Here is a 13,203-nt window from a genome sequence, read left to right as displayed (position 1 = left end):
TGAAGGACTAGCAGCCGCCACTGGTGACATAAGATACAGTAGTGGTTCTCAATCCTGGTCCTCGGGACCCCTTGCCCTGCATGTTTAAGATGTTTCCCTCCTCAAACACACATGAGTCAAATTAATGGGTCGTTATCAGGCCCATGTATTTGAATCAGGTGTGTTGGAGCAGGGAAATATCTAAAACATGCAGGGCAGGGGGTCCTGAGGATCAGGATTGAGAACCACTGAGATACAGGACCATAAGAGAGAGGTGAGAAAGGGATTAAATAAGAGAGAGTGAAGGATAAGACTAGAAAGAGGAGTGACAGAGAGATTAGAGAGGAGTGAGAGAAGGAGAAGAGAGGAGTGAGAGAGGGACGAGAGAGAGGAATAGGGGTGAGAAAGACAGATGAGAGAGGAGTAAAAGAGAGTGATGAAAGCAAATTGAGATGGATTAAAGAGAGGCTTACCTTTCTTCCTGGCTGTGTCGTCTGGGTCCAGATTCCTGCTGACCGTCACCACTTTGATGATCAGGTGGTTTCCCCCATGTCTGATCATATTGACCACCTGCTTGTGGCCAACCTTTACCACGTTGTCCTGGTTGACCTGAGAAGTGAGAAGGAGAGGAAGGTCAGGTTTAGAGTCATTACAACCCAGAGCAGTATGGCCTACAGTAGAGTATGCTGATAGCTACAGCATAGGTACCCAGACATCCACAACTACTGTATAGTACTGTATATACAACTGGTTGCTCCTCTGCCTCACAAGCCCTTCACAGCTAACATGCTCATACCACTACCCCAAAACAACACCCCACCCCAATGTCAATGGCACCCTAACCTGCCTTCATGACAGTGTGATTCCACATGTTTCTGACCAAGGATTGACCATTTCCTGATTTCAATCAGCTCCATTACTCTTCCCTAGAGGCAGGAAGTAGAACCTGCTGCTGTGGGGGGGGGGGGGGGGTATTGATCTACCTTTAACACCCCTCTAATAGGCTAGAGGTGTAGGTGGTGTGAGTATGTAAGTGTGTGTGTCTGTGCATTTGTGAGAGGGAAAGAGAGCTGGGTGGAGGGGGAGAGTGAAAAAGAGGGACAGAGAACTAAATAGAGGAAGAAAGAAAGAGAGATAGAGAGCAAAACCCAGTAAAAGAAGAAATATTTCAAGCCGAGTCGTTAGTCTGAAGAGGTCCATGAATCTCTCAATAATCAATACGCTAAAAGACCAAACGATTATTGTTTACCATATAAATTCAATCATTCATTCAAATATTGTTGCACTGGCTGGGCACTGGGGAGCACAAGGCCATTCCTGAGAGATGCAATCAAGCCAGCATCACAAACCATAAACATGAAGGCCCTTGGCTTTAGCCTAGAGCAGCCATCACACTGGCTGTCCATAAAGTCCAAATGCTTCCTGAAGACATCTCTAACTAACTTGGAGCGAGAGACTCACATCCTAGTTTGGAGCTACACTCATATAACTACTACAGTCAGAAAATAATATGTCCCCAAAGAACCACACTGACAATGGACCACACTGATAAGAACCTGAACACTGAGGAAAAGGGTTTAAATTAGTCAACCTGAAAGAGCCGATCAATTACCATCCATCTCAATATATCATATCACATCCTAATAGTTAATAGTAGATTAGTTAGCCTACTAGTGGTGTAGTAGTGTTGCATTTACTAGTATATTAGTTTTGAAGGTTCAGTTTTGTTTATTAGAACTTGTATATTAGTTACAGCTCAACATTTTATAGCCAATTCCCTGGCCTAAATACGTCTACAAACATTTATTATAATCTCATGTATATGTTAGTGCATGTAAACCAGCAGATACTATTTTAAAAGAAAAATTTCTGCATCAAAATAATGCATCATGACAGTTTATATGATTTGAAATTGTCATCTATTTTCACACTAGCATTTAATTTTACACTGCACTGAACTGTAAGTAAAGTACAAAGAAGTTAAAATAACAAAACCTGTAATTATTACTTGTGAACGAATATCATTCACGTCTTACTAAACCTCGTCACGCAAAAGTAAATATGGTAAACAAATCCTTTGTGTTTCCTCTTGTGAGCCTATGCAGGGGGGTATTCGTCGTAGCTCGCTAAGCGGTTTAGTAAGCTAATTTTCAGGCTAAGATAAAAAACACCCCTCTTTTTGGTTCGTGGAAGCAACTTTCGATAAATCACCATAGTAACATATCAATTAGCACTAACCTGCTCCAGAGCAGGCTAACGTAAGTGTAGCTGGATAAGCCTGCCACACCCCCGGAAAAAAACATGGCAGCTCCCTTTTTGAGAGACCCAGTTGACCAAGGAGCTATTCTAGTTTGTTTAGCTTTCCATACCAATAGAGTTCTTCGCGATCGCCAAGATCCTTTATTTCACCCAGATGAGTTCTTGTTTAAGCGATATCGATTCAGCCGACAAGGACTCATTTATTTGCAAGACCTTCTCAGGCCGTACATTGCAAATATCAAAAGCCGCATTAATCATTATGCTTTATTATGAACTTGAGCTGCTGTATGTGAATATGTAATGCTATGTTTTAGGAAATATCTTGTCTTATCTGTTGTGCAGTTTTTTATGTTTCACTGTGGGAGAGTGGGAAACGTCATATTGATTCATTTTTATTAGTGCTGTCAAACGATTAAAATATTTAATCGCGATTAATCGCATTAATGTCATAGTTAACTCGTGATTAATCGCAATTTTTATCTATTCTAAATTTCCATTGATTTCTTGTCTCATAATTCTCATTTTAATGCTCTAATCAACATGGAAAAGTGGATTGTGTTGCTTAGTGCAATTTTTGTTGTTGTTAATTAAAAACAACACTGCAATCGCCTGGCTTTGACGAGGGGGCGGAGAATTTGTATCAGCTGTGTGCTTGGCCATCAAGCGGTATTTCAGACTGGACGTGCAGCGATGATAGCTCAGTTCACAACGACAAAACACATAGATCACTTTGGTCTTGTCAATGGAACCATTTTCCATTCAGAAACTAATTGGCATCCATTTCGGCGTCTCGCGCTCGCCATCCACTCAAACAGCATGTGAAAAAAACTAAGAAGTTTTCTTGGCCAAAAAGATTGTTAATTGCGGGAAAAAAAATTGACATGTTAAAATGAGTTTGCATTGCGTTCCTTTTTAGTCTTGACATGCGAAGAAATTGAAAATAAAGCTACTCATTCGATAATTCATTTCCATTAAGCCTACTGCCAGCAGACACATTTAAATAAATGTGATCTGATTGATTGGGGTAATGAGGCACTTAAGATGACCCTATACATTTTTCCCAAACTTATGCATTTAGCTTATCGGCAATTTCTTTGCCAAGCTGCCTGTCTTGCTCTGGCAGCAGTGGCGGTGTTTTGACCTAGCTTATTCGCTAACCTGTGTTGTTTTTGGTACTCTGCGTGTAGGTCTTGGTCTCTAGGTCTTGGTGTCTGTCACTGAGGTGCTGGTGAGGTTAGAAATATTTCCTCCTTTGCACGACAGAGTTTTATAGCACTTTTTTTTACAAATAAGCTTCGTAATGTCTGTGGGTTTGCCTTCAGAGTCGGCTCTGTCGGCAAGGTAGTCCCTCAGTAGACTTTAGAATCACTAAGTCTAGTTTGTCCTAGAAGTACCGAACATTGGGAAATATTTAAACCTAACAATTTTTTCCCCCCAAAATATTGAAAAGTAGGCCTACCTACATTTTGGTATACCGTACAACACTATTAGTTACTAGGGGTTGTAGTATATTAATAACTTGGGGTTGTGATGTAAGTATTACTATGGGGCAGTGGCGGCTCCTGAAAAAATTCTCAGGGGGGGCAATTTTTGGGTTAATGATTAAGGCAACCCACTCGGTATGTACCTTAAGAAAGACAATTGTATCTATTTGTTGTGAGCTGATTAACTCATACAGCAATACCTTTTCGTCCAGTAGTTGGCAGCACACAACAGAAAGATTTCCCCTCTAGCTAAATAAGTTACAGGTGGAAAGCTATGGAAGAAAGTTGCATCCATGAGCCTTCATTTATTGTGGCTCCACAATAAATGGTTCCACTTGTTCATTATTCACATTACCAAAATGTTGTATGATGTAAAATAGCTTAACAGGAAGTAACAACATAAAGAAGGGGACAATATATAAGTCAAAACCAACAATATTAATTCTACACCAAACGTTTTTCACCTAAAAAAAAGTCAAGCAGGGCATCTTTTAAGACAGGGGTTTTTTTTCGAAAGTTTTTTTTCGGCGACCCACATTTTCAAAATGACAAACCATCGCGACCCAAATGATATGAAAAGGGGTGTTTGCAAATGTACAATTTCCCTTCCGTTATTATATATTTGTTCAAGTTTTAACATAATAATTAGTTCTAAAGTATCTACGACACCACAGCTGCCTTGCTAATGCATGCACAGTCTGTGTTTGATGTGATGCTACTTCGGAAAGAAAGATAGGTACTTCCCCATTTAAAGGGGCAATTGACTGCAAAACCGATTTTACCTTGTCATAACTGAATAACGACAGATCGGTGGGTAAAATGAACATACCGTGAATATCAAAGTCCATTTCCTATTCAAATCAAAAAAAAAAAAAATGTGGCTGTAAAATGCTTGCTTTTCAACAAAGCTACCGGTCTGACGTAGGACCGGGGACCGCCCTTTTTGGCTCTGGTCTGTATCTTTGTCACGCCCCAGAATTTACATCCAGACCTGCCCGAGGTAGCGTCTATCTCCGATACTAGTTTAGCTGTGCGCTGCTCTGTGTAGGCTACTTATAAGTTACAAAAATTAAAAATAAATTACAAAGAAGAACGTTTTGAATTATAACAAGGATATTGAAAATGGACCACAGTCGTAAATGCTGTGTTCCAGGCTGTACAGGGAAGGCTAAGGCCGAATCCCAATACTCCCCCTTACCCCTTCCCCTTCGTTTTGCGCGTTCCCGTGAGAGCTAGTGGTGTCCCAATACTCTTTTTGAGCTAGGGGAAGGGCTAAGACTAAGGGGTATACACCCCTTAAAACCAAGTGAGGTCGGGAGCTTACTTGAAACCGAGGGCTATGTGAAAACTGCGCGACCGGCAACAATGGCGGCCAGATCATCCAGAGAGTCCGCTAAATATAATATTTTCGGCTTAATTAATTGATAAAAAAATTATGACAGTCTTGTTTTGTGTTATATGCAGTCATGAACATATATATTTGCAACCATTTTCCTAATTGAAACGTTTCTAAAAATCGCTAGTTTGGTACGCTAATATTACAGTGCTGAATTGCACAACAGTCCCTCATTTCTTTGACTAGCATGTCTACAGTTTAAAGTAAACTCCATTAGCAGCGAATTTTGTTTAAATCAGTGCATAACACTACTTGCTTTGGAGATATCGATACGTGCTAGATGACGTACCTGTAACCAAGTGGTGTCCCATTTCCTAGGGCTATGTAGCCCTTACCCCTTACTTTCGAGGGCCAAGGGGAAGGGGTAAGTTAAGGGGAAGGGCTAAGGGGAAGGGGTAAGGGGGAGTATTGGGATTCGGCCTAACACTCACAGTCTTCCCAAGGAGCCAAACATTCAACAGGGCTGCTGTTGTCTATGAGAAGATCCCGGCGAAGTTCGACACTCAATCATTCATTTGCTCTGAACATTTCATCCAAGACAGTTTTGACAACCTTGGACAATTGCAAGCTAGCCTGACGTTGTCCTACTCATAATTCTAGTCAGAATATGAGTCTGAAAACTCTCCGTTGGGCTGTGACTCCTTGGCGTGTTTCAACCGAACTCGTAAAACAAATGCCTCTTCGCTCAATTGGATAGACCTACAACCAATCAGAGCAACTTAATATGTTGTTTGTTGAAAATAGATTCAACCCAAGGGCTCTTTCGTGACATTGTTGATTACTTTACTGTTGATCATCTGTCCATTATCGTATAAAGCCCGCCCTGGCAATTTCATTGGTCCGTCCCGATCCTGGTTTTATGTAGTTGTTCCCAATACGAGACCCTCCAGACCCAACTTCCCGACCAAATTTTTTTGTGGGCGCGGAGAAGTTGGGCTGGCAGCCAGGCTAATTGCAAGCAGGATTTGCTAGGAAGCTGAACCTGGAAAGAGGTGCTGTTCCGACCGTATGCTCATTGCAACCGCAAGCTATAAGGACAGTATGATGTTGTGCTAACAGTTATTAGCAATGCTAACGTTTCCTGTATATAGCATACCAGGTAGAATGCTAAATAAGTTTTTACACATCAAATGACTCTAGCTAGACTAGCTGTAGTCGGCATTAGAAGGGAAGCTTCCGAAAAATAGCCAGAAAACGAACAGCAGTCTGGCTTATTGCTAATGCCTGTATAGATAATCTATTTGAAAGAACTGGAGAAAGGCAGGTGCTTGATACAGGATACGTTAGTATTGCTAGTAACTGTTACTAGTAACACCTAGACAGTAGGCACCTAGACTGTAGGCATGTAAACTAGTTTAGCTTGCTAACGCAAGAGCATAGGTAGAATGTGTGATAATTTTGCCTAGTTTATTGGCAATGGGGCTAACGTTGATTCGTGTTCCTGACTGTGTTTCATTCAAATAAATAAACTGTGCAATGTAAATCTACAATTCATGATGCATGTTTGTCCAGATCTTTGTCATGTTATTTTTCAGCAAGTTATTTAGAGCTAGCTAGCTAACTGAAGCCGAGAAGAATCAAGATATGGTTTGGTTGCTAAGCTATAGCCTAACGTTCTAACCACCCAAGTCAATCCAGTTTGCTTCAACAACAGAATTGGAAACAAGTAATGTTATCATTTCAAATGATATATAGTCAATCTGTTGAAAACAGTGTTGTGTAGACACAATAGATTTATTTGCGCGTTTTTATTTCAAGTCTGCAACTGCGTTTTTGCTCCCCAGCTTCACTCGTTGAATACCAACCAATCAGCGCGAAGCTTATCTAAATATTAATGAGCATACCATAAAAGGAGATAGTGTTTTTTCCCGGGAACATTTCAGAGGATCTGTCAGTGGGCATAGAACAGCACCCGGGCCATTTTCAACCCAACCAATGTTACATACCCTATTCAGAGACCTTAAGGAACAGTGTGAAATACCCAGTCAATTGCCCCTTTCATGCGAGCGCGCACAGCGCGCGAGCCAACATTTTGGGCCTTTATTTGAGCGCAAAATAGTTCTTGAGCTTGAAGTTAAATAAACACAGACGTTTTTTCATTGGTAAAACCTTGTCTAGTGAAGGTGTTGTCTTTTTGCCTCAATTTTTCAGCCCCACCCTTACTTTTCTTAGCCTGGTTTTCCAGGCTATTTCCAGGCTATTCTTCTCCCGGTGCTCCCGATGGCCAGTCCGCTACTGCGGGGCTGTGCCGCGGTGGTGGATTTTCAAGTCATTGCATTTTAAATTCTCGTGCTGTCAGGGGGTGCTGCAGCACCCCGAGTTCCCGCGGTCATGCATATGTATTTATTTGTTTGAAGCTCATGATCCGATGTTTCTGGTTGGATTTGGACCTCTGTTGACTTGTCTGGCTCTGGCACACGCCTTCTTTTAGTACCTTTTCTGAAGCCAGGCTAACATAACGACTTAACTCCGAAACTCGACATACTTTATACTTTTTATACTCCGTATTTATTCTGCGAGCTACACGTGAGTGCGCTTTCCTTCCAAACTTCTTCTGCAGGTAGGCTACGTCCGATTACAGCACCTAGCACCAGCTTGTTGCGCAATCATTTCAAAATAAAAGAAAATACCATATAAAAAGGGAAATAAACAGGAAACAAAGCACTATTCGAAAATGGTTAAGTCATTTCCAAAACCCTTAGACAAAATAATTATGAAAACATATTTGCCGACCCAATTTTCATCCCCCGCGACCCACCCGTGAGTCGTGACCCAGACTTTGAAAAACAGTTTTAAGAGATATGGGAATTCTGCTTTCAGCCAGCTGGTCCGATTATTCTTGTGATTTGTGTAAAACTGGCAATCTGAGTGAGACTGCGTCCCACGGCGTTATACTCTTTAGGCGTTACGGTGCGTTCAGACTGCAGACTTTTTTTTTTTTACCGCTCAGCACCGCCGGCCTTCCCACAGTGCACCACGCTCGGGGGCATGTCAGACAGATTCATTCAGAGCTGTAGTTCTCTTAAATCACTGTTGTAGTTCGTATAATGTCATGGCAAATGTGCAGACAAAATACAACTTTTACACACATTAACCAAAAATCCGATACGCATTCTAGATCTGACATGATGTTATCTACAGCACTCAATAGGTTATCTTTTTCCACACTTTTTTTAGGCCGAGTGAAAGATTAAATGCCACCCGCACTCTATGTAACGGGTCTGTTCCGGCTGGAAAAAAGATGCATCAGACATAAACGTTGACATGTGAAGAAACTGAATTGAAGTACAAAATACAACACACCAGGGACGCCGACAACCTCAGCAACCCTGCGCCAGGCATAATATTTTTTATTTACGTCTCTGTAATCGAACATAGACGTATCATACAATACTGGGTATGAAGACACACATACGATGAGTTGCTCTTCCATCTTGAAATTGTAAAACCTAGAAATGTTTACCATGAGCAACAGTTGCTACGTTACAAGAAACCTACCCGATTGGCCAACGCTAGTGTTTTCACGCTCCTCATTTACATAGAGTTGAGAAAATCCAACTTTCGCCGCCCCGTTTGCCTTCCCACAATGCCCTACGCGAGCGGCGACCCCCCGCTTGCCTTCCCACAATGCCATGCGCGGGCGTCAACGCCTGGTTTCATTGAAAATGAATGGGAAGCCGACGCCCCGCTCTGCCCGCCCCGCTGCAGTGTGAACGCACCGTTAGTCAGACTCGGGTCGCTCACTGGCACAATGTTGTATTTCACTCCATTCTACACCAAGTCAGGGAGGACTGACTTTTGTAGATAGCAAGCATCTTGGATTTCTTTAACCGAGCCTGTTTCATTCGTCATTTGCCTGAGAAAGCGACCTCCGTTAAGCCAGGCTAGTTTTGCCCGATCACTTGGTCAGCCTATTTAAAGGTATCAGGGTCAAGTGACTTTTGTGCATGGACAAGTGCCTCAAAAAGTTCATGTCAAGCCCTGCAATCCAGTGGCCAGAGAAATATGATGACCTGATCGACACTTCAAGTGTATTATACCCGGGAGAAGTTTGATCCCGCTTGATGGCATCCGAAGCAGAACCAGAATGTCAGAGCATTAGCAACATCATTAGCACACAAAAACTCTTTCTAGCATGTGTATTGAGAGGGAGCCTTCCCTGTCAGCTGTGTTGTTGATGCCTCGAGAGAAAAGTGCAAGTGACCAGAGCTTGCCGTCAAGCAGTATCTCTGGCCATACAATGTGTATGACGCCAATTACATTTTTAAAGGCTTTTTAGAACAGTAAAGCGACTTAAAAAAAATCTTACACCCAGCAGTGTGTATTTTTTTGCCTCCCCTTTCGAATTCAGAATTCAAATTACTATACAAAAATGTATATCCTGAGAACTGCAACCAGTTCAGAACCCGGATGTTTCCAGAGAGTGGAATGTCTCCCCATAGACATAAGGGTTCTCCCCATATTAGACATTCTATGGTCTATACCAGGCCCCCACCCATAGAGTTAATATAACTAGAGACAGCTACTTCTGTCTTCCAAGATGGCGTCCCCATTCATTTCTATGAAAAGTGCTCAGTGGCGCAGTGAGGCAAGCGAGAGCGCGAGACTGGACGCAGCCATCTTTCCACTTCCGTGTCTTCCGGTCTAGCTTTAAACAGTGGCTCTTTTTTTCCCTAGCTCCGAGACCTCGTGCACGCTTGCAACTAGCTGGACACGTCATACTTTGCGACAAACAGTCGCGAGCATAGATTTATATGGTTACGAGCGTGTGGGCATTGCAGTTGCAGAATCTATGGGCAGAATGGGGTACAAGTCCGATAAGAATCAGACACATGATGCAAACTTAACGGAAATGTATTCTGTCACTGTATAGTATTCCTTTCACTTGTTTTTTAGGCTATATGGCTAAATATAGGGCTATTCTAGATGAAACTCATCACATATGTTGCTTTTTTTCTTCGTGATATGAGTATGATTTACAACGCATTGTATCGGATAAAATAAACTGTTAACATGAACAGCTCCGTCGTTGTGCTCGCCAGGCAAAGAAAGCTTAATAGTTATTTTGGTAACCGAAATCTTCCATAATGCAGACTTACCATAGCTTACTGTCAACTTTATATTCAAACGAAATGCCACAAAATTCACAATGCCTTCAATTTCACATCAGTGTCGAAATGCGACCTGTGTTTTACATGCTCAACCTAGAAAACCAAACGTCTATTAATGGTTATAACGTGATCTAACAAGACGTGTTAATAATGGAATAAATAAAAGCTCGAGAAGTGTGTCTAAAATATACTTTATTGAACATTTGCCTTTGAAAGGGGCATGTTCATAGAACCATAGGCTACAAGACGTTTCCATCAGATGTAAGTGGGGGTGAAACATTGTCCCACAAAAGCAGTCTGGCTTGATGACACGATCAAAAAAAGAATAATGGGTGTGTTTAACAAAAGCTTTTGAAGTCAAGACTAATATTGTTTAAATATATATCATTTCCTATTGTGGTTAACAGTTAAAGTATTAATCTTCGTCTTTGCTGCAGATAGACATGTCAACAATCTATGCTCGCGCTTAACATAATATATTTGCCATCATATCATGAAAGTTTTCACGAAAAATCCAATCTGTTTGAAAATAACGGGTTAAACTATATTAACAACATTTCATGTAGGCCTATGTGTGACAACTATTTGCTAAACTTGCTTCAACAAGGCAGGCAACTCAAGCCATTTCTCCCTGTGCTCATTCAATGTAAGTCTATGGCTCATTCAGCTCAATGTAAATCGGCTACCGGCCAATGTGAACTTTTGTGTTCGTGGGGGCAGCCCCACCCTTCGCCCCTCGGCTTGAAGCAACGGCCCCGGTGGATGTAGGTGGTATTGCATTTCTTGTTAGACTTCCGGCTCTTCCGGTCGTTTTTATTCTATGAACTCCAGTCAACTTTTACAAAACTATCTCCCCCAATAATTTTTGTTCGATTCTCAAACCAAGCTTTTTCATAGAAGATTTTTTCCAGATTTTTGCTAAGTTTGAAACCAATCCGAAATGGGTAAACTGGCACCCCATTTTCTTGCTTACATCAATAAAAGTTGCCTGCAAATGTGCTCGCGGATACGAACAGAGCACGAGCACAAATGTTCACATTGGCCGATTGCCAATTTACCTGGAGCTGAATGAGCCATAGACTTATATTGAATGAGCACAGGGAGAAATGGCTTGAGTTGTCTGCCCTGTTGTAGCAAGAATAGCAAATGGTTGTCACACATACATGAAATGTTGTTAATATACTTTATTCCCATTATTTTTACGTGGAATGTTTTTACGTTCATGACATGATGGCAAATATTATATTATGTTAAGCTTGAGCATAGATTATTGACATGTCTATCTGGAGCAAAGACGAAGATTAATACTTTAACTGATCACCACAATAAGAAATGATATATATTTAAATAATATTAGTCTTGCCTTCAGAAGCTTTTGTTAAACACACCCATAATTTTTTATTTTTTATTGTGTCATCAAGCCAGACTGCTTTTGTGGGACAATGAAGGTCTTCAGTCTATGTTTCACCCCCACTTATAACTGATGGAAACATATTGTATATACTTCTGTTAATATGCCCCTTTCAAAGGCAAATGTTCAATAAAGTATATTTTAGACACTTCTCAAGGTTTTATTTATTACATTATTACCAATTGGTGTTAGATCACGTTATATCCATTAAAGGTCACATGCAGGGGCGTATCTAGAAAAATATTCATGGGGTGGCAAGAGGGTGGCAGGAGATTTTGAGGGGTGGCACCCCCGTGGCAGAAGTATATATGCTGATTTAATCGCAGTCATATTAATCAATGTTTATTTGGAATCAATTTTTATTTGGAATGCCCCCAAATTAAGACATTTTAACTCAAAAACATTACATTACAACAATTATTTTGTTACAACAAACATTATTATGGCACATTATTAAAGCCTTAATAAATCAAACATATTGAAGAAACACTGAACAAAAAATTCAAAAGTGTTTTCACTGATTTATTGGCTAATCCATAATAAACTGTATCATCAAACCAAAGTTTGGACAACTTGGCTGGCTAGTAGTAGAAGAATGTGCCACAAGTTTGAAGTTTGTATGGTCCATTTTGACAAAAATATTGAAGAAACACTGAAAATGGTGTGTATTCAAATTGCTGCTAGATTTTTTCAGCATTCAGGCTGTCTACTCTTATACCCCGGTCCCTAAATATGACACAGAGCCTGAACAGAGGTACAAATATGAATGTCTGTTGAATCTCGAATATAAAACTGATTTCACTTCGGTCTCAGTCGGCGCAGTGGGGAGGGTGGTTGGAGTTGTCTAGTGCTGCATTCACTTGCACTGGCATATTAGCAGGCCCAAAATTTGTGAGCAAATTACGTTTTACGAAAACCTGTGTAATTTCAAATAGAATGTATTGGTCTGAGGCAAAATTTAAATAAGCTTGTCAACTCATTATATCTGTATTCTTTCCGAAATGTTTAAACAAGCGGAGCTGGTTCATGCAGGGGGACGCGAGACATAGCGCCTCATTACCAGCGTGTCACTGGCAGTGCGTCATCACGCAATAGGGGCACACCTTAGCTGGGCGGGTATTTAATCAGGATATCGCTGCACTCTGCTTGCTAGTGCGACACAAGGTGCTCTGTTTAAATCTGCTGCCTCCGCCTCCCCGGCCTCCACCCTTGGTTCTGTGTTTCCCGTCGTAGGGGGAATGCGTCGCTGCTCTCTGCTCGGAGGTCGAGACGGTGTCTCCGTTGGGTGTGGCAGGGAGCCGATGCAAGCAGAACCATAATGCCAAATCAAATGTTACAATGATGTATTGTACCGTGTGAATAAAGTATCAAGTAAATACATACTGAGTCTTCCTGCCTGAACCTGTAAACAGAGACCATTTCCACCAGTGTAGGTAGTAGCCTCGGTCTGTGATAGCAATAAAAGGAAGTCTGTCAACCCTAAAACTGATACAGTAGCTAACGTTAACGTTAACCAAAATTACAGGAATAGACAGGTACAGTGAGTGTTCAGGCAATCTTTAT

General features: G+C 41.3%; 1 protein-coding gene across 2 annotated transcripts in view; it reads right to left on the bottom strand.

The window, feature by feature from the left end:
* The window catches only part of shank2b (SH3 and multiple ankyrin repeat domains 2b), a 58,116-nt gene that overhangs the window by 14,491 nt on the left and 30,422 nt on the right, over positions 1-13,203 (bottom strand). For both annotated transcript variants that reach the window (XM_084672013.1, XM_084672012.1), the window contains one exon: positions 453-588. In XM_084672013.1, the coding sequence (XP_084528139.1) occupies positions 453-588 (136 nt within the window). The remainder of the gene's footprint in view (positions 1-452; positions 589-13,203) is intronic.

This window comes from Hypomesus nipponensis, chromosome 14, assembly GCF_054491055.1.
Source record: "Hypomesus nipponensis isolate SF chromosome 14, ASM5449105v1, whole genome shotgun sequence".
In the NCBI taxonomy this organism is placed as follows: domain Eukaryota; kingdom Metazoa; phylum Chordata; class Actinopteri; order Osmeriformes; family Osmeridae; genus Hypomesus; species Hypomesus nipponensis.
Note: the sequence above shows the minus strand (reverse complement) of the source record. Positions and strands in the feature narration are given on the sequence as shown.